The 22,321-nt window shown below is 41.3% G+C and overlaps 1 protein-coding gene and 1 long non-coding RNA gene across 2 annotated transcripts in view; both read left to right on the forward strand.

The window, feature by feature from the left end:
- Positions 1-2,771: 2,771 nt before the first annotated feature.
- Positions 2,772-22,321, forward strand: part of MCUB (mitochondrial calcium uniporter dominant negative subunit beta) — a 93,768-nt gene continuing 74,218 nt past the window's right edge. The window contains 1 exon segment of the mRNA XM_082463053.1: positions 2,772-2,966. Within this exon segment, the coding sequence (XP_082319179.1) occupies positions 2,871-2,966 (96 nt within the window). The 5' untranslated portion in view covers positions 2,772-2,870.
- Positions 2,973-21,237, forward strand: LOC309661402. The gene is made up of 2 exons (XR_014264024.1): positions 2,973-3,566; positions 13,515-21,237. It is a non-coding gene; the product is annotated as an uncharacterized lncRNA (long non-coding RNA).

Raw genomic sequence — 22,321 nt, forward strand, 5'->3', positions numbered from 1 at the left:
TGTAGTGGGATAACTGTATGTGGCTCACAGTGATTTCCATGTATTATTAAGTATTGTTAACCATGCCCATGTAGGAATGACTTCCAAGAATACTCCTCTCACTTACTGCTGTGACAGAAGTGCAGGGCCAGAGATTGCACTGCAGTATGAATGTGCCCTGCAGTGCCAAGTGACCAGAGTGCGTGGCTAGTAAAAAGAAATGATGCCAAAAAAGCAAACAAAAATAACAACCAAAACCCAAAAACCAAAAAACCCCCAAAACAACAAAAAAGAAATGATACTTGGAATGAATGGACTCAGAAGCTACTTGTGGACTATTCTTCCAAATGTTACAGCTCAGGTATGAAAAACACTTGATAGAACTTTTGCCAAATTTAAGAACAATCATAAGAATTGACATGACATTACCAATAGTGACTTTTAATGCTTAAAAACACTTTTCTAAACTATCAATGATATGTAAAAACAAATCAGCATGCTAGAGAGAAGACATTAATCTTTTCTATTCTCTCCATAGAAAGTATTACAAAATTGTTGTCCTATGAAAAGGCAATTGAAGGGAATGTAGCCCCCAAAAAACCTGTTGGAAAAAGAGTATTAGAGTGATATAGCAGCAGATTCTGTGCTCAGAATGGACATTTTCTCCTCCTCTTCTCCATTTCTCTCCAAATAAAACTCTTCTTTCTCCGACCCCCCTCCCAGCTCTACTGAGGTATAATTAACTGACAAATAAAAAGTGTATATATTTAAATGTACAATGTGATGGTTTGATATATGTATACATTGTGAATGAACACAAGTTGGTTAACACATCTATCACCTCATAGAGTTACCTTTTTTGTTTTTTTGGTGTGGTTAGTCCAGTTAAGATCTACTCTCTTGGCAAATTTCAAGTGTATAATACAGTACTATTAACTATAGTCACCATGCTGTACATTAGATTGTTAGAACTTATTCATCTTATAACTGAAAGTTTGTACTTTTTGACCAACATCTCCTCCATATTCCCCAACTTCCTGCCCCTGGGAACCACTGTTCTACTCTCTGGTTCTATGGATTTGACTTTTTTAGCTTCCACATATAAGGGAGGTCAGATAGTATTTGTCTTTCTGACTTATTTCACTTAGCATAATGTCCTTCAGGTTTATCTATATTGTCAAAATGGCAGGATTTCCTTCTATTTTATCGGTGAATAATATCCCATTATATATATAAACAGTATCTATATATCATTTTCTTTGTCCATTCATCCTTTGATGGACACTTGGGTTGTTTCCATATTATGGCTACTGGAGAAAAGGGAAGTCTGGTACACTGTTGGTGGGAATGTAAATTGGTGCAGCCATTATGGAAAGCAGTATCATGGTTCCTCAAAAAATTAAAATAGAACTACCATAGATCCAGCAATCCCACTACTGGATATATATCCAAAAGAAATGAAGTAAGTATCTCAAAAAGATACCTGCATTCCCATGTTTATTGCAGTTTTATTCACGGTAGACAAATCTCTTTCATTTGGAGCACTAGCATATAGAAGGAAAGGACTCAGGTAAGGTAAGTTACTTCCCCTGTGGACTTAATGTTTAATGCATCTCTATCTGTGCAGGGCAACGGTATTTTGAAACACAGATGCTCATTAACACATATGAATCAGCCTTAAGTGGTGACAAAGTTTTTGCTATCGTAGAAACTTACATCTTTTTTTCAATAAAGAAAGGAGATCGTCATCAGGTGAGATTTGCCACTTGTTGCATTGTTTGCCAGCTTTGATTCATTAACTCAAACCTCTTGCAGATTTAGCAAATAAAAATACGGGATGCCCAGCTAAATTTGAATTACAGATAATAAATAATTTACTATAAGTATATCCCAAATATTTCATAGAAAAGTATAAGTGTGACCCATGCAATATTTGGGACATACTTATGCTAAAAATATTATTTGTTGTTTATCTGAAAATCAAATTTAACTAGGCATTCTGTATTTTATCTAGCAACTCTGTTGTAAGTAAGCTATTTGAAAGTTGGACTAGGTTGCTCTTAAATGGTTTGTGTTTGTTTTCGCAAACAAAAAGTCTCCAAGACAAAACATTAGATTTCCCAGCTGTCGAGAAGACAGTTCCTGTTCCTTAGCTCCTTCAGTTAAAAACGTGCTTCAAAGGAGAAGCCAATTCGACTGTGGGAGAGATCGTCCCAAAGAGCTCTGGGTGGGTCACCGCACACGTCTGGCAGAGGTAGGTCTGGGGTGACCTTCACAGCGCTCAGCAATGAGCGGCGCAGCCCGCAGCCCGCACTGAGCCAACTGAGAGGTGGCGCCTTGGTGGACCTGCTTCTCTCCCTCCTTTCCTCTCAGTCCAGGAGGGAAACTTCCAGAGAGACCCTGCCTCTCTCCAGATGGCCACTCAGGCCCGCACCTCCCTGCCGGCGGGGTGGAAGGCAGCAGACGGCCCCTAGGGCACTGAGTACCCAGAATTACTCGCGAGTTTTGAAATCAACAGCCCGCAAGGTGCGAGGGGCCCGCTCTCGTTCATTTCAGAAGGGGCTTCCCCTGGAAGAAGCGAGGCGGTCCCAGCGTCCGCGCTGCCCCTGGAAACCCGAGATGCGGAGGGCGGTGACCCCGCGCTCTCTTTCTCTCCTCCTTCCCTTTTAAAATTTTGGTCGGCGGAAAGAAAACAGTCTGGCGCCCAGCTGCGTGCGAAGATGAGAAGAAAGGAGAGTGACACACCCTCCCTTTAGCCCGCCCCGCGCTGCGCTGCGCTGCGCTGGGAGGCGGGGGCCCGGCGAGGCTGCGCCCACCGGGAACGCCCTCTCCCAGTCGTGCGGCTCGGAGGATGGTCCGCTGACTGGGGCGGGAGCGCCGCGCCGGGCGGAATGATGCTCCGGAGGGGCCCCTGGCCCTGGCGCGCGCGGCTGCTGCAGACCCCAGGAACCCAAGGCCGAACGCATCCGCGACCGCCGATGCCCCAGGTTAAGCCCGAGCCGGCGCCGGGGCGGGGGTTGGGGAGGGAGCTGGAGGGAGGCGGCTGGAAAAGTTTGCGTGGGGCAACTTCCGCGGGAGCGAAAGCCCAGCGGCCGGGACGTTCACTGCGTTTTGCTGGCTCCCCGGCTTCGCGCGCGGGAGGACCCCGAAAGGCGGTCGCCTGGGCCGCGGAAGTGGGCCCCGGGGTCCAGAGTCGGGGTCACCCCCAGGGGCCGAGGGAAGGAAAGGCCAGGAAGGAAAGGACGTGCGCCGGCGCATCACCTCGGTTAAGTTGGGGTGCGGGGACCATGGGGCTGCGGCCCGGGGAGCAACACAGTTACCCCGGCAGGCAGTTCCCCCGCGTCCAAACTACGGTCTTGAATAAGTTTTTAGAGCCGTTTTGCTGTCGGCTCGATCGTCGATGCCGAAATGGCCGAAAGGGGCTAAGAAAACGGTAGCGCGAGCAGAGTACAGCCCCGAGTGTGCATTGTCGTAGGAGAGTGGAATTTCCATCCTGAAAACCGCGAGCACCTCCCTTTCAAAGAGGGAAGAAAAATTCGCGTTTTGTTCCGAGACTCGAGAGACGGGGGAATCATGAGTGTGTGCTGGTGAGTAACGGTTGGCCTGACCCAGTTGTATTGTGGTCTGTGAAGGGCCGTCGCTTGGGAGGAGGGAGGAGAGTGGATGTGCACTGAAAAAGACACAGGAAGACGGGGGAAAGTACTGATTGTAACTGGGATTGTGATGGAGCCTGACAGGCGCCCAGGAGCCCTAACTCTGAGCCTGATGCGGAAAGACAGCCTTCAAACTAGAGCCTTCCAGGTGTGCGCGGTTGCGGAGGGCGTGGTTTGCGTTTTAGTTCCCAGCACCGCCCCCCCACACCCTCATAAATCAGTTTCAGATTGTTAACCGGAAAGAGATTTATTTTTTCTTCCAGTTGTGCAGTTTGAAAGAAAAGCAGAAAGTAAGCGATGTCATTACCAGTATCTTGTCACTTTCACGTCCGCTTCATTTTTTCTCTTTTTTTTTCCCCCTCCAGCTCTCTCAGGGCTTCAGAGTTTGGAATGGTGGAAGAAATGTTTAAGTGCATTTTTAAAATGCCTTCCCTGAATGTTAGAAAGGGAATGAGGAAGGGCATTTTGTTCCTTATAACTAGGACAGGGGCAAACTTCTTAAAATGTAAAAGGGTAGACTTAATAGGCTAATGGGAGAGAGAGGCTTTTTTCATTTTGTGAAATTTGTGATTTTATTATAAATGTTGCACTTTACAGTCAAAGATATACCAAACAGTAAGACAACCCAATACAAGGAACCCCCTTCACTGGACACCATTTAAACTTAAATGATTGATTCACTTTTCTGTTAAATCTAATTAACATTTTGAGTAGAATGTTTGTGGATCCTAAGACTGGCTGCTCTTTCTCAGATTATCAACTCTAAACTCTTTTCTCCATGTTTCCCACCTGATGCTATCCAGGGTAGTGCCATTGCATGCCCCAGCAGGAATTAGATACTCTTTTAAAAGAGGTCGAAAATGATACAGTGGGGCTTACTAGGCTTAATCATAGGGGAATCATCTTAAGAAGCCTTATGTTTGACTGTCTCTAATTTACAGATTTTTGTTTTAGGTCTTGACTGTCTGTGCTATTAAGTCAATTTGCTGAACCTTAGAAATAGAAATGTTTCCATCATTTCACTTGTCTGATTAAAGACCCCCAAAGAATAAAGAGAAGCTTTGAGTGTGCTTCTGTATATGCTCTTTGAAATTGTACCATAAAGAAACTGACATATATCCTGGCTGCCTAGGAGTTTTAGCTAGGGCTACTAAACCATTTTCTGCAAATCAAATTAACTGGTTGTAGGGACATCTTTCATTCTAAGGTCTCACTGTTTTGTGATTGCCCCACTTGATATGAAAAGTCCTGTGGCTAAAGACAGGTGTTATTTCCATACATTTTTGCTGTAAACATTCAGATCTCTAGAGCCTCTGAAAGCAGCAGGAAAAAAAGAAGTGATACATGTGACCTGACAGCTCATAAAATCCTGGCTTGAAAGGACTTGTCATTAATAGTATCTCAAGTAAGCGTTCCCAATTATATCTGGCCTCTTCTGAAAGTAAGAGTGTGCCTTACAGGAGCATTTAGTGTTTTTGAAAAATAGACAATTTTTATGCTTCACATGGTAGGTGAGTAATTGCCAGTGATTTTTGGGTAGAAAAAAGTTTGTCAACATGGGTATGTTTATTATAGCAGAATTGCTTTTTAAAGGACACATTTAGTCTGAAGCGTAAGAGAGCCAGAGCACGCCATATTACCTTTGGCCAAGGCATGGCCTGGTGTCCATGGTTACGTTCCAGTCGCAGCATCTCTGCTTGTCTGCAGCGCTGTGGCTGAGTGGTTGTCCCAGCAATCCACAGCTCCTGCCGGCCTGTCTTGTTCTCCAGGACGCAGCTTTGAGTGATCATGGTGCCTGATAAATTATCACTAAACAGAAAGCTCCTGCCTAATTGTGCCTTTCTTAATTTGGTTCTTCTGCTACTTAGTTGGAGAGACTCCCTGATGTGATTTCAAGCCGCCAGTACAGTATTTGGGTCCCTACATTGGCTATGTTTAAAATTTAAAAAAAATCAGGTGTACTTTGCAGAGAAGTTTAAGTATTGAGTGTGCTTTTTTTTTTTTAACTCACAGAAACAAAGCATATACATGTTATAATGCCACCACCAAATGTTAAGAAGTTGTTTTCATCTTTTGAATTTAATAAACATGTCATTCTCGTTTGACACATTCCTATGATTCTACCTCATGTGTTTATAATTGGTGCGTTGTATACTATAATCCTCGTTTCAGAGCTCTCTCCTGAGGACAGTGATTGATTTGTATGTTGGTGATTGTACTTACATTGTAGAAAAGACATGGATGCTTTGGCCTCAAAGTAATTTTAGACCAGTTTGTTTATTAAATGTTAAACATTACTACCTTCCCAGCACTTAGGTATTAGGGCTGGGTTTTTTGTTTTCTTATTTTTGTTTTTGTTTTACTTTACTGTTTATTGCAATTTAACAGTATTCTGTTTTACAGCAAAGTCTAAGCTGGGAAGTCATTTTGTGCCTTGGCAGATAAATATTTGTTGAATGAGGTCTCTATGAAACTACGGTAGAAAACCAGAGGCTAAATGTTGGTTAATGTAATAGCTATATAAACCAGATGTATTTACTTCATAGAATAGAAATGAGCAGCTAATTCAGTTGGTATTAGGCAACTGGGACATCTGAGGGCCAGCCCGGCCCTGCCACCACTTAGCTCCTGAACTTAGCCAAGTCATTCAGTCTACTTTGAGCCTGTTTTACTCCCTTTTCAAAACAAGATTTGTCTAAGTGGTCTCAAAAGCCCTTTCCATCTCTAAAATTGCCATTTTATTATTTTACTGTGGGTTGTAAATATTATAAAATAATAAAATATTGTCAGTGTCAGAATGTTTGTCTTAATGGTTGAAAATCCTCTTTTATGATCTTAGGCAGCCAGTAAAGTGGCAGTTTTAACTAATGATTGTAATAACTTTTCCCCTTTAAAAAGAAATTGGAATTTATTTGACATGGGGCAAGCATGGCATAATAGTATTCTCTTAGGAATTACGGATTGTCTTGCTCTAATACTTAATTCTGTCATTGCCAGTGATTTCAACTGTGAATTGTTGCTTATTCAAGAGAATCTAGCATTAGAACCCTAAAGCCATTATATAGTAGACATCTTGGCATAACGTACAGGCTATAAGCCAATAGATAATAAAATAGCATTATCTTAGCTATATTCTAGAAGTATCTAATTTTTGATCCCATTTAACTTGCCACAGTATTAACTTTCCTGGTTTTTAAAACAAATACCAGCTCTGTTCTCTGAGCTAGGTATTTAGACTGTGTGGTATGGGATCCCTCACCCAAATGTTTTACTAAACTTTCCTCATTGGCATACCTTTTAAGAAACAGGCCTATGAAGCTTGGTAGTCAGTTAAGAGGTACTCTTTACAAGAACCCACGAAAGAAACTGCTGTGTAGTCTTAGCCTTAGAATTGGGTTTCTCCTGAACTGATTTGGCGTTTATTACGCAGTGAGGTATACAGCCACGGGTGTTCTCCCTACGCACTGGCTGCCAGAAAGCTTACGGTCAGATTTCCAACCCACCTTCTAACAAATGTTTAAGACCTTGTGACATGCCTTTTATGTATTTACCATACTTTTGGTTTCATCCTCTCTGCCTTCATTTTTCCCTCCATTCATATCCTCACTCATTTTTCTGTGATCTCTTTTAATGGGAAAAAGTGGTGCATAAATAAGATTTTATTCAATTTCAAAAATCAGCTCTTTGGTGTTCGAACAGATATGTTCTAAGTAGTTAATGGTGGAAGCGTGGCAAACCAGGCTCCTTGTTCGCAGTGTCCTTGGTGCTTCACTCACAGAAAGTGCTCCACACGTACTGACTGCACTGAACTGAGTTGCTCTAAGAATCTACTTTTTTTTTTTTTTTTTATTTTCTCTTTTTTTAAACAGAGAGGGCGATAGAGAGAAGCAAAGAGGGAGAGAGAAAGAGAGAGAGAGAGAGAGGGAGAGAGAGAGAGAAACAGAGAGGGAGAGACAGAGAGAAAAAGAGAGGGAGAGAGAAAGAGAAAGAGAGAGACAGAGAAAGAGAGAGACAGAGAGAGAGAGAGAGACAGAGAGAAACAGAGAGGGATAGAGAAAACGGAGAGGGAGACAGAGAGAAACAGAGAGGGAGACAGAGAGAAACAGAGAAGGAGAGAGAAAGAGAGAGGGAGAAAGAGAATGAGAGAGAGACAGAGAGAGAGACAGAGAGAGAGAGAGAAACAGAGAGGGAGAGAGAGAGAAACAGAGACAGAGACAGAGAGAAACAGAGAGGGTGTCAGAGAGAAACAGAGGGGGAGAGAGAAAGAGAGAGAGAGAGAGAGAGAGAGAAATAGAGAGGGAGAGACAGAGAGAAACAGAGAGGGAGAGAGAAAGAGAGAGAGAGAGACAGAGAAAGAGAGAGACAGAGAGAGAGAGAGAGACAGAGAGAAACAGAGAGGGATAGAGAAAACGGAGAGGGAGACAGAGAGAAACAGAGAGGGAGACAGAGAGAAACAGAGAGGGAGACAGAGAGAAACAGAGAAGGAGAGAGAAAGAGAGAGGGAGAAAGAGAATGAGAGAGAGACAGAGAGAGAGACAGAGAGAGAGAGAGAAACAGAGAGGGAGAGAGAGAGAAACAGAGACAGAGACAGAGAGAAACAGAGAGGGTGTCAGAGAGAAACAGAGGGGGAGAGAGAAAGAGAGAGAGACAGAGAGAGAGAGACAGAGAGAGAGAGAGACAGAGAGAGAGAAACAGAGAGGGAGAGAGAGACAGAGAGGGAGAGAGAGGCGAGTGAGAGAGAGAGAGAGAGAAACTGAGAGGGCGAGAGGGAGAAACAGAGAGGGCGATAGAGAGAAGTAGAGAGGGAGAGAGAAAGAGAGAGAGAAACAGAGAGGGAGAGACAGAGAGAAACAGAGAGGGAGAGAGAAAGAGAGAGAGAGAGACAGAGAAAGAGAGAGAGAGAGAGAGAAACAGAGAGGGAGAGAGAGACAGAGAGGGAGAGAGAGACGAGAGAGACAGAGAGAGGGAGAGAGAGAAACCAAGAATCTACTTTTGATGCTATGGTTCTCTTTTTGTTTTAATTGAGATTTAATTGACAAATATTGTTGTCTCTTAAAGGTGGTGGTTACTCTCCTCTCACCTTTTTTCTTCTTACCACCCTCACCTGTTCTAAATCTTCCTATTTCCTTGCTACCTCCACTTTCCTCACCTGGGTAAAAATCGAGTTTGGGTCAACTACTAAGTCCCGTTAAATCTCTTAATTCTGAGTTTCCTATGTAAATTAACTCATAAATGATGTTATTTGATTTTACATCATTTTAACCTTAGTTTGCAGGAATGGAGAGCACGCAGTCCAGGCTTTTGTTTGGCAGCTCTTTTGAGGATAATTAGAGCTCAATGTAGGATTCACAGTACTGGTGAGAAATGATATGTGAAATCTGCACTATCAACAAAGTCCATTGAAGAGAATATCTCTGATTTGAGGGCCAGAAATAGGGAGCAGTGAAAAGAGAGGGGAGAGATGGAGCTAGAGTTGAAATTGTTATAGCCTGTGAGCAGAAACAAGAAGTAACATAAAACATTGAACCTCATATTAAGAAACTGACATGTACACAAGGTTTTATTGTGGCAGACTTAAGGGAGGAAAAAGTCTTCCAAGACTGACAAGGGTCACACCATGAATCTGGGTTCTGTCTGAGGGTCTTACGATATTAACCAGGTTGAGTAGGCGGTTTGGTTTATAAAAGTGCTGTGGACACAGGTGGTAATCCTAAAATATTTAACTCCACTGGGAACTCTCTATTTTGTTGTAGTAGGAGTGTTTTTATAATGAATGCATTGCTCAAATCTCATTTCTGGGACCAAAAGATGGATTTGCTTATTTTCAACCTCTTAGGCATAACAATAAATAATAAATGCCCTGAACCTGTTTGGAGGAAAGAAGTTATCATTCTTCTTGATGAATTCTTGTTGTTTTTCTGACTGTGTGTGTGTTGGTGTGTGTGTGTGTTCATGTGTGGCTGTCTTTTTTGTTAAATATTTTGTTTTGGTATATGAGTTTCCCTAGTAGGGGAGTGGGCTATTTGAAGAGGGGATTTTAAAAGCTGTTGATGAATAACTTCTTTTTCCGCCAGTAATGCAACTGGAATACAAGTGTGCATTTTTATTAGAGAGACTGACAGTAATGTGGCCATAAACCTGAAAAAAAATTTTTTTTAGAAAATGTGTGCAAACAGATCAGCATAGCATTGGCCGTCTAAGCCCTTGCTAGAGGATATTTGTTGTGACATTTTATAGTCTGATAACTCATTTCTGCAACTCTGCTTTGGGAATGTTTCAGATAATGCATCATGAAGCAATTTTCGTTTTTCAGGAGAAAGAATGGTTTCTTTTGACCTTGTAAATACGCTTTTGTGGGTTTGCTATTAGCGAAACCAAGGTAAGCCAGCTGTAAAACATAAGCAGCAGTTGATCCAGAAATCGTGTGGCTTCATCCCTCCAATCCCACCTGCTACTCCATGCCCTGTGAGGCCCACATCCGGCCACGATGGACTAATACCTCTCCTTGTGGCTTGTCCCTGGTGGCGTTTATGATGTTCCCTGGGCAGCGTTGCCCCCGCCCCCATCACCCTCCCTCTTCACCTTCCTGAATTCTCGTCCCCCAAGGCTGAGTTCCAATACCTACCCACCCCCACCTCACCCCAGTTTTTATGTGGTTTCTGCAGGTCTCTGCCGGCAGAATTAATTACACCTTCCTTTTCACTCCCGCGGTAACTGCAGTACTTCATCTTACCCTGTATTATAGTTAGTTGGGTTCATATGATTTTTCCCACCTGGATTCTCTTAGCCCTTTGGTTTTTTGTTTGTTTTTTAATTTTTATTTTATATTGGCATATAGTTGATTAACAATGTTGTGTTAGTCTCAGGTGTACAGCAAAATGATTCAGTTATACATATACATGTATCTATTCTTTTTCAAATTCTTTTCCCATTTAGGTTATTACAGAATATTGAGCAGAGTTCCCTGTGCTATACAGTAGGTCCTTGTTGGTTATCTATTTTAACTATAGCAGTGTACACGTCAATCCCAAATTTCTCCTTATCTCTGATGGCTTCTGCCCCGTCACAGTAGGTGCATAATAAATGCTTGTTGGGTAGAGGAATGAAGGGATAGATGATAAAGAACTAAATATCATATAGACTCCTTAATGGTGTATTCTCTTCAGGTCTGAACTTCTCAATTTCCTCTTCCCCACTGACTCTAGCCAGGGGGGGCACCTAAATCGTTATTATCCAGCTTTTGTGATATGAGGCTTGAATAGTGAAGATTTTTTAAAGTTAATCAAAGTAATCTTTGTATGCATTGTATTTTCTAGTGAAAGAAAGCAGCAATCTTCAATTATATTTTGGTTAATTGTTTTGTTGTAGATATGCTTTCACATCAGGAGTTTTAAAGGACATAATCAACATAGTTTAGTGAAACATAAATTCTGTAAGGACAACCTGGCGTGTAAGTGTTTTCTTGGCTGTTCTGAAAGCGTGGTGGTGATTTAGGATGATTGTATGTGGGTAAGGCAGCGCTTTTCTCCACGGACGAGGACTTTCCTAAATGGCATTCTCAGAGTGTTAGATCGTATTGGTTTTTGTTTTGTGACATGCTGTTTTGTGATTGCCAAAAATTATTAGTGTTGGTACTAAAAGCTCAGTCATGAAAACTTAAATAATTTAGAATGGTAATTTTATTTTATTTATTTATTTATGGCTGTGTTGGGTCTTTGTCTCTGCGAGCAGGCTTTCTCCAGTTGCGGCGAGCGGGGGCTACTCTTCGTTGCTGTGCGCAGGCTTCTCATTGCGGTGGCTTCTCTTGTTGCGGAGCACGGGCTCTAGGCGCGCGGGCTTCAGTAGTTGTGGCCTGCGGGCTCAGTAGTTGTGGCTCACGGGCGCCAGAGCACAGGCTCAGCAGTTGTAGTGCACGAACTAGAATGGTAATTTTAAAATCAATTATAAAAATTTTTATTTGTAAGATACAGTTTTATATTTTCCTGGGCAAAATATAAAATTAACCTTTTGGAAACCGCCCCCCCCAAAAAAGGAATATAATTTTTGACATTAAGAAACATGCAGACCTTTACCTATTACAAGGCCCCCGTTACCACTGCAGAAGTGGGACATATTCCTCTAGAGCATGGAATTGCCATGAGTAAGATTATCATCCATTGGCCTTCCAGAACTTGGGGGCTGGTTAAGGGAGTGCCTTCAGGATACATAGCAAAATGTGTTGACTACCGTTGAATGTTCAAATATTGGATCGGTAAACCTGTATAGTGGTTGCCATTCATCTCTTTTACTGTACAGCCTAGAATCTGAGGTCTTTGAACAGGGGCTTTTGATACATCCAGAAGGTTCATGCCACTGTCCCAGCATTTCTGGACTTTGGGGACAGAGGGGGTAAACAGGACGGCAGTGGAGGTTCCAGCTGCTACCTGAACCTGTGCTGCCGTCACCCTCACGAGCTCCAAGAGCTGGTTCTGGCTTGATTCCTCAAAATGTTTTAGCTGAAAGTTTGGCTTCTATTTCCCCCATCCTGGTGTTAGGTTCGTCTGCTCTGAGATGTAGGTGCCACTTCTCATGCTTTTGGTCTTTCAGAGCCAAGCCCTGGTCTGTCGCATTTTAATTGCTCATGTTTCCCTTGCGTCTAAAGTGGGTTTTGACTCTTATCTAAGCCCTGAGATCTCAGTGGAGGAGTTGCGGTGCTTCATGCTAGGTCTGAAAGCTTGCAGAGAAGATCCTTAAAAGTTATGTGGAAGACAAGACACGTAAAAGAGATACATACGTGTTCATTCACCAGTTGGCTCATGAGAGTCAAATATCAGAGACAATAAATACTAAAAGAATTCAGAGAAGAAACATCATTAGAAATTGAAGAGATGAAAAGAGGTGAGATTTCGACTAAGCTCTGAGAGCAGGGTAAGGAAGGGCTTAGCAGACATATTTGGAGTAGGAAGAATGGGCATAAGCACAGAGGGTGGAATCTGAAAGGAGTTGGGGGTCTAGTAAGCACCCTGATGAGGCAGCAGGAAGTATTCTCTGGGAAGTGCGGTCCTTGATTTGACTTGTATTAGAGTTTTAGACACCATATTAAAACCTTATAGGAATTATGTTTATTAAATTAAACTCTGTATCACAAACTGATATCCTGTAGGACATTGATTCCTAGGATGTTAATAGATGCTTCAGAAAAACAAATTCCCTGTTCTTATAAGTTTGAAGAATTCTGGGTTAAGCCATACCAAGTTAGATGTGTTCCTTCACTACATGCCTTTGCTAATGGGCATTGGGACGATCTGAGAGCAGGAAGGAGGTTGATCACAGATCTCTATTACTCCACAGCATTCCTAGTAACTTCTCCCAAGAGAGTGGTCTACAGGATACAGTTTGGGGAGCACTGCATTAAAAAATTAGATTGGGGATGGATTATGTTGAAAAACACAAGAAATCCTCTTACTTCCGAGCCTACTTCCTCAGGTATAACTAATCTTGCCACTCCAGCTCTAGTGTATTGGACCATTCCTAGATACTACGTTCTTCAGCCTTCTTTGCAGCTAGCATGTGACCAAGTTCTGGATATCTCATGTGACACAGAAGTGTAATTTCTATTCACATCCTTAATTAGGAAACTGATTTCTCTCTTTACCTTTTACTCATTCCCATGGGCTGCAATGTAGATGTGGAAGGGGTGAGCCAGCCTGGACCCTGTGGAGGCATATAACCCTCTAGATGATGGTGGGACAACTAGATAGAAGGGACCTGCATCCCTGGATGGCATTAATGTCCTCTTACCCTCAACTGCCTACCTACCAGAAAAACAAACATCTCTCTTGAGTCCATGTGCTTTTAGGTCTCTTTGTTACAGCACCTTAGCTTGTGCCTTATCTTGTCCAGTGGAAGAGCAGCCCAACCAGAAGTCTCTGAATGGAAGGATTAAAACAGAGAGCAGGAAAAGAAAAAACAGGAGAAAAGCCAGAGACATTATGAGACGGATGCTATTGGAGGCTCACAGAAAGCAGTACTACAAAAGCCCAAAGCATGGTTACTGATGGTTGAAACCTGAAGTTGAAAAACAACCAATTCGTGGCTGGAATATGTTTTGTAGAGCATAAGTAACAGTTTACCTTGTGCTGTCTCCACCTGCCATGCCCATGTTCTATTCCTGGTTAAAAGTCTGACCTTGGCTTCACCATTTTCGTAAATAAAACCTGTCTTGATTACTAGATCGAAATCATCTTTCCTTCTTTTGTTTTGAAATTGAGATAGAATTGACATATAACATTACATTAGTTTTAGGTGTATAGTATAATAATTTGATATTTGTATGTGTTATGAAAAGAACATCACGATAATACAGTTAACATCCATCACCACACATAGTTACAATTTTTTTTCATGTGATAAGAATTTTTAGGATTTACTCTTAGCAACTTTCAAATATACAGGGCAGTATTATTATTATTATTATTATTATTATTTTGTAATTTGTTTTTATAATGGGGTTTAGCTGATTTTCACTGCTGTGTTTTTTTTTGTTTTTTTTTCACACACACACACTGTATTTTATTTTTACAAGAGATAAATAGACTGACACCAAGCATTGTACATGGATGACCACAACAAAAGCAAAAATGATTGCAATTACCAAACATGAAACACACTCATACTATGTCATAATATTGACATTCAGTCCAGTAATCCTCCACTGTAACAGCTCCTTTACTTTGCAGTGAAAATTGATTTGTATATTCTTCGCAGGGAAGTATTATTAACTATAGTCACCATGCTGTGTATTACATCCCCAGGACTTATTTATTTTATAACTACAAGTTTGTACCTTTTGACCTCCTTCATCCATTTCACCAACCCCTCAAATGGCAGGATTTCCTTCTTTTTATGGCTGAATAATATTCCATTGTATATATGTACACCATATTTTCTCTATCCATTCATCCATTGAAGGACACTAAGGTTGTTTTCATGTTTTGGCTATTATAAATGATGCTGCAGTGAACATGGGGGTGCAGATATCTTTTCCAGTTAGTGTTTTCATTTTCCACTTCCCAGAAATGGAATTGCTGGATCATATGATAGTTCTGTTTTCAATTTTTTGAGGAACCTCCATACTGTTTTCCATAGTGGCTGCACCAACTTACATTCCCACCCACAGTGCACAAGTGTTCCCTTTTCCCTGCCTCCTCACCATCACTTGTTATTTCTTGTCTTTTTTAATGGAGCCACTCTAACAGGTATGAGGAGATACTTCACTGTGGTTTTGATTTTCATTTCTCTGATGATTAGTGATGTTGAGCACCTTTTCCTGTACATATTGCCATTTGTATATCTTCTTTGGAAAAATGTATACTCAGGCCCTCTGCCCATTTTTTTCCCCCATCTTTCCTTCCTGTGTCTGCCTAGTTGACTCATTTTACTACTCGTTTGGTACTTGTACACTCCCTTATATCAGGGCTTTTTGTGTCTGTATCTTACCAGCATGCCTGCTCCCCCTCATGAATATTCTTTTTCTCTGTACACTAGTAATTGATGAAGAGTAAGTACCATATCTTTTAAATTTTTGGCGCCATATATATATGTTTATATATCTTGGTTTTTCTTATTCTGCTACTACAGGTGCTTGTAGTGGTGCTAAATGAATGAGGTATAAGAAGATAGCTGCCATTGTCTTTCTGAGAAATGATGTTGGTCTATACCAGGTGTTGGTAAACGTTTCCTATAAAGGTCCAGAGGGTAAACATTTTAGGCTTTGCAGCCTATGAGCTGTCACAAGTCCTCGGTGTTGCCGTTGCAGTGCAAAAGCTGCCATGCAGGGCATGCCTGTGTTCCAGTAAACTGTATTTACAAAAATGGCAACGGACCAGATTCAGCCCGTTTGCCAGCCCCTGATCTGTAGACTCTATACCAAGATTTTGGCAGTAGTAGTAGAAATGTTATTTTAGAAGATGAATCTGGATTTAGTACTTCGGTGTACGTATAGTGGGATGAGGCAAGTGAGTACGTTAATAAGGACCAGTCACGAAGTCATGGTCACTGTACATGGAGCTGAAATAACAGGAACTGGTACACTGGACAGACAAGAGGAAGAATGTGAAGACGTGTAGGAATTCCAGCGGTTTTCCACTATTAGGCTTACGTCTAACCATGAGGCCACAGTGCCTGGCACGTGAGAGAAGGAAGAGAATGGACGGCTGGGACTAAGATAACGAGCTGCTGTCTGAAATCAGGGGAGGAGTCCGAGTCCTGTGGTGAGGTCTCTTTCCTGTGGGAGAGGTGGCGTGATGGGTGAAGACGTGAAGACTTGGCTGAGTAATCTTCAAGAGGCCGTGCATTGGCCCAGGCATTTATTCCAGTAGGTTATTTCTCTCTGGAATTATTTAACCACGGGCACCATTTGTCTTTCATGTGAACCCAGCATTAGAGGTTACAGTCTTTCTTTCTTTATTTATTTTTAAAACATTTTTTATTTTTTTTTTAATTTTTATTTTATTTTATTTTTTAATTTTTTTGGCTGCATTGGGTCTTCATTGCTGCGCGTGGGCTTTCTCCAGTTGCGGTGAGCGCGGGCTACTCTTCGTTGCGGTGCACAGGCTTCTCACTGCGGTGGCTTCTCTTGTTGCAGAGCATGGGCTCTAGGCGCACGGGCTTCAGTAGTTGTGGCTCGTGGGCTCAGTAGTTGTGGCTCATGGACTCTAGAGCTCAGGCTCAGTAGTTGTGGCGCACGGGCTTAGTTGCTCCGCGGCATGTGGGATCTTCCTGGATCAGGGCTCGAACCCGTGTCCCCTGCATTGGCAGGCGGATTCTTAACCACTGCGCCACCAGGGAAGTCCCGAGGTTATAGTCTTTATGTATGTTTTTCCTCCATTTTCTTTCCCCAAACCTTTTTTCTTTTTTAAATGAATTTTGTTATCTCTGTTGATTAGCATAAGCTGTGCTGCTGAAACAAAAGACTCAACAGTACTTGAACTTCTGTATTCTTTAAGTCAATTTTCTCTCTCTCAGGAAATGGTTCTGAGGTAAGCTTTTCAGGTCAGCAGTAGGTCTGTTCCACACAGTCATTCAGGGACCCTAAGCTGACCAGTTCCTCTCTCGTCTTCAACACATGGCTTCCAAACTCAAAAGAGCATGGAAGGGTTTTTTTAGGCTTGCAATAAAGGAGTAAAGGAGTAAAGGAGTGGTCGTTTTGAATACTGGTAAAGGAGTGGTTGTTTTGAATACAGCGCTGTAGTCTAGACCAGGGATCAGAGAACTTGACTGTTCTAGGAACAGAGAATGCAACCCAAATGAGAACAGATAAAGCAGAGAGAGAGATTTAAAAAAAAAAAGTGGGAGACCTATAAGTGCATGAGGAAGTTAGACTGAGTAGATAGGATGGTGAGGAGTGGATTATCGAGAAGCCAAGAAGTAGGCTTAAGTAGGGGTGGTTGGAACCTGGGTGGGGTCCAGGTCAAACTGGGAGGTCAGCAGAGGTGAACTCTGAGGTTCCTTTCATCTCTGTGAGGTCCCTCAGGTGTACAGCCTTCGATATCCATCACAGAGTCAGAAACTGCTGCAGTCTGAGATTGATAAACCCAAACAGCTAGCTCAGAATTGATCCACTGCTGTACCTCCCTTGCTGACCACCTGTTACCGTCTGCCTTCCCCACCAAGAAAAGGCTTTGGATTGTTCATAGTGTATTAGCTATTTAGTTGGGGTGCTTTGTGTTTTGGCCTTTTATTTGTATGATATTATCAATCTTTCTGTGAAGGTTTGCAGGTTTAGAATGTTTGCTGTGAGGTTTTGCCTGGCAGTGACCCAGGCGTGCTGCTCATAGCTGGTGTCCATTTGAGCTTTAAGCACCAGTGCTCTTCTAACAGGCTGTAGCCCTTCTTCACATATGAAAGTCACTTTATAATGAACCCAGGCAGTTTCATTTAATTAGTTTATTTAGTGGGATTGTGCCTCCATTTGATTAGTGAAGTCTGAATTCGTGCCAGTGACTAAGTTTTGTAATCGACAGTTGTGATGCCTGCAATTATGTGGAAACATCCAAGTCTAACCTCTCTTACAGAGCAATTGTATTACCTGAATGTACCTTTGGAACTGAATTAGGGTGAAATACCTTAATATTAATAATTATCCTGCTTACTTAAAGCTATAGGATCTTAGAAAAGGTCTTCGTAGGCACAGCAGTGACCATTGAAAACTATTACTATTATATTTTGGCATGGTAATGCTCTTGGTTTTGAAACTTTAGAAAACATCTTTGTGGTCTCTGCTAGTCCTCTTGCTTTCTCTGGAAACTTCTTTGCTCTTAAATACATGGTTATAACAGAATTGGCCATCTTAGTAGGACATGACTTTCATTCAACTGGTCACCTGACCGAGGAACTTGGAATTGGGTATAGGATTGCCATCTCTGCTGGCTGCCCGTTTGAATAGTGGAGTTTATACACTTGGAGCTGTTGGGTAATGATCATTTTCTACCCCGTGGACCGGGAAGCAGTGCAAATCATTTTGTAGTGATAAAGCAGAGCAGAATGATGCTGACATGCAGAGAAAAGGAGAAATGAACTGTGGATCAAGAGGACTTCCCAATCTGAATATGACCCCCCAGTCCCTAGTTCTAGCCCATTCCCAGCACTCAGCTGAATCCTTCATTTAGGCTCCATGAGAGATACCCCTCTGTCCTTAAACTCCCATTCGTGCTTAAGCTAAGTCAAGTACATGTTTATTCCTTTCATCCAAATGACAGATATATTTGAAGGTCATTCAGACTTATTAAAAAAAAAAAATCTAAGATCTTATAGAGAAATGGGCAAAGGGCATAAGTGATTTTCAGAAAAAGGAAATTTAAAATGCCTAATAAGCATATGAAAAATAGTAAACATGACTGATAGTCAAAAAATACAAAAACAACAAATAGCAAAGAAAACCAAAGATAATACTCAAAGCGTAAAGCATGTCACGATGTGGGAACTCCTCTGGACTGTTAGAGTGTGAAGCCATTGTATAATCCAGAGTCCCAACAGGAAACAGATGGCTCAGTCAGGAAAGGGTCATTAGAGGAGAGTTTATACACAAAGGGCTCTTCACAGAGTTGTGGGTACAGGGGAACTGCCAGGGATGGTGCAGTAACCCTGGGCTGGTGGTGGCAGGTTGGGGTGAGACGGACCCAAGGCCACCTCGAGGGGAGTACTGGCCCTGAGTTGAAGGACCCGGCCAGATAGTCACTCAGAAATTATTTTCTTATTGTTCCTTTAAATATTAACATTCATTAAAACTGAAATGACAAAATTCGCAGTCTTACTGGTCCAGTTTAAGATTTCAGGTGCTTTATTAACTCATTTTTAATGAAGAAGCTAATATTTTCAAAGTCAAGCCTCTAGGTATTGTTCTCCCTCTTTGACACCAGCGGCAATTGAAGTCAGCACTGCTTTTGTTTGATTCATACTATACGTGATGCTAGCTCAGACAGAGCGGCTCTGTCAGCTGTCTCCCTGTGTTATCTCACAGCCCCCTCACCGAAGTCCTGGGAGACGGGTTCCCACATTGCCCCCCATTTAGTGATCATCTAAGGAAGCAACTAAGGCACAAACTCGGCCTGGCCCCTCTCAGGCCTCCACTCCCAACAGCTAGTCTGCTTTATAGTTGCCAGTCTGCTTTACAGTCGCCTTATCTTCTCTCCTACTTTGAAAAAAAATTATAAAATGATATCTTTTCAGGTTTTGAGTATGCAGATTCATTTGAAGAAGAGCTTTCAACCCCACTAAAGCTTGATTGTTTCATAGTCTGAAATGGATACTTGAGTTCTGTAAGAGCCATGGGATTAAATTTTAAAGTGTACCACAAAGATGACCTCGCTGTACCAGTTTCATGTGGAAATTTGTTTATGATGTAAAAGTATAAGTATAAAGTTTCCTAAAACCTTTTTAAAATGTTTCTAAATAAGTAAATAAATTGTTGAATAAAGTTCCAAATAAACTTTTTCTCCCAAAGAAGCAGTTGGCTTTCAAAAGAGAAAATTAAGTTAATTAACATGAATTAATTAAAATAGAATTCTTTGCAGAGTCAGTCAGTGTCATGTGTGAATTCAGACAGTCCAAGAATATTGGGCAAGGAACTGCAAAAGACAGTTTGGGTCAGCATCATATTTTGTAGCAAGATTATAGCAAAATTATAGTTAAACTAGTACATGGCCATCTCCTGTCACCTAAAATCAGTCATTCAATTAATCTCTTTCTCTCTCGCTCTCTCTCGCTCTCTCTCGCTCTCTCTCGCTCTCTCTCGCTCTCCCCCGCCACAAAGAAAGTAGTCCAGTGTCTTAAATTTTTGACTTATTCTCTTAAGTACTCATGAAATAATACATAGTAATATAGTTCTTGAAATCTGAATTTCAAGACAGTTGATGGATGAAAATTTGATAACTCACTAAGAATAACTTACTACCTAAAAGTTTAAAAGATATTTTCTGTACACATGATCTCAGATCTCATGTAACTTCTATACAGCCTTGTCATACAGGTATTACTCTTTTACAAATGGGAACACTGAGGCCCAGAAAGGTTAATTAAATTATTCACACAGTCATTGGTGGAGCCGAACTTAAATCCAGGTCCTCTGATGATGAATCCCACAGAGACTTTCAGTAAACTACACTGCCCCAGTTTTCTCCTCTCCCTTTTGGAGCACAAAAATAATACCTAGACTTGGGCAAACCCCAGATTACCTCTAAAGAGGGAATTCTCTTAATTCCTGGATGATCAAAATGAGTAAGACAAGTAGCAAGAAAAAGCAGCTTGATGTTTGAAGGTGCCCTGACTTTCATATCCACTTCCATCTTTTTGAATATCCAGGTCCCTCCCATTGGAGTCCCGCCTCCGACCGTCTGTTCTCTTCACTCTCCTTAGCTCTGGGTGGTGGATTGCCACTGATGCTTGATTCCACTGTTTGTGTCGTCATTGATTCTATTATACAGTGGGTTGATTTTCCCCATGTTTTGTACTTGTTAATTCAGTTAGCCTAGACGTTCTCTGAGATCAGGGGCCGTATGTGAGACTTCTGTTTTGTACTTTGAAGTGTATTATTCAGGATTAGAAACTCAAGGTGTGGGGATTAATTTCTGCTTTTCCTCCATAGCGTATTTTATTGTTGGGACTCTGATTAAACCTCACATTTAAAGAAAAGCAGGACCACCATGTAGAGTTGTGCAGGCTTTGTATTACTCAAGGGCATACATCGAAGTGGGGACATTTTATCATAGACATTGTAGATAGGTCAGTTTATGATGCTTTTCTGATAAATGGCCATAAATGTATGTGAGGAAGGAGAGCTGACTTTTAAATTCATTTATGGGTGACTATGAGTCAGTGCAAAAGCCCTGACCACTGCCACATCGAAGAGATTTATGTATTATAGTCAACTTGAAGTTTACCAAACTTATGGTTTCACAACTTTATAAATTTACTGCAAATCATTGATTGTTTCATACTTGAAATTAATGAATTTTATGGCATGTAAATTAAGCCTCAATAAAGCTGTTAAAAATTTAAAAAAAAACAAAACAAAAAAACCCCCAAACAAAAGAAGTTTATCCAGAGATTGAGTCAAAACAAAAATATTTGAAGCCTGACTGAGAATGACAATTAGATGGGCGGAGAAATAACCAAATCCCTGTAACAGAACAAAAAACTTTTGAAAATTACTTCCACAGCAACCTTGAAACAAAAGTTTGTGGAACTCAGCATATTCCTTTAAAAGATAGAGTTCTAGATTTTAGTAAGAAACAGTGACTGAATGACTAAATTATAAAGCTCTGTTTTAAGTATTGCATCATTATTGAGATCATAATCTTTTTCTAAGACTTAGGCACATATAAAAACACATATAAGCCTATGCTGGAAGCTTTATAAATGAATTAAATTCAGAAGTATTTCTTTTCTCAGATATTATAAGTAGTAATTTTGCTGCCTTTGTTGTACTGGAAGATGAACACAGTAGAAATGAAAACTTGTTAACTGTTTCAGTTGATATGTTTGAAATAGTTAGAAGCAAAATCCTAAGTGCTATAATATGGTCTAAAATACAGAAACTTTCAAGAGCTACATCCAGTATCTAAAGGACAGATATGAAAAGGTTGATTTGTTTGTCATGTAAGAAGTTAGTTTTTCAAAACTAAGTTGAGCTGTAACCTTCACCTTATGGTCAGAGAAGCCAAATCACAACTTTCACCTTAATGCCCCAACTGAAGGGCCAGGTAGAATTGTGATGGAACTGGTAAGACTACATCTTGAAAAATGTATCACCTATTTCTCATCTTTAAAAATATTCATGCTAACAGGTGACATATCAAAGGGAGGGTGAAATTTTGCAGCCGATAGATGTGTGTTTGTTGTCTTGCTGTTGTGACGCAAACCATCAAGTAACTTGTTCTGTTTCCTTGGGCAGCAGCCTAGAAATTGCGTGTGACTGCAGTGAGAATGAACTCAGCATTTGAGTCAGTAAACTCAGTTGTGTTTTACTCCGTGGCAGCTGAACTGACATTTCTGTTTTCTGCTGAGTTTTTGGTAGTTGCATTCTGATGCTGAAATGATAGCTTTTAGCAGCATTTGATGCTGGAAATGGCCAAGTGAAAGAAAATCTTGTTTTACCCTCACCCCCAAATTGAGGATTCCATCTGCTATTTTTATCCCTTAGGAAGGGTTAC

The sequence above is a fragment of the Balaenoptera physalus genome, assembly GCF_965194825.1.
Source record: "Balaenoptera physalus genome assembly, chromosome: 5".
Taxonomy (NCBI): domain Eukaryota; kingdom Metazoa; phylum Chordata; class Mammalia; order Artiodactyla; family Balaenopteridae; genus Balaenoptera; species Balaenoptera physalus.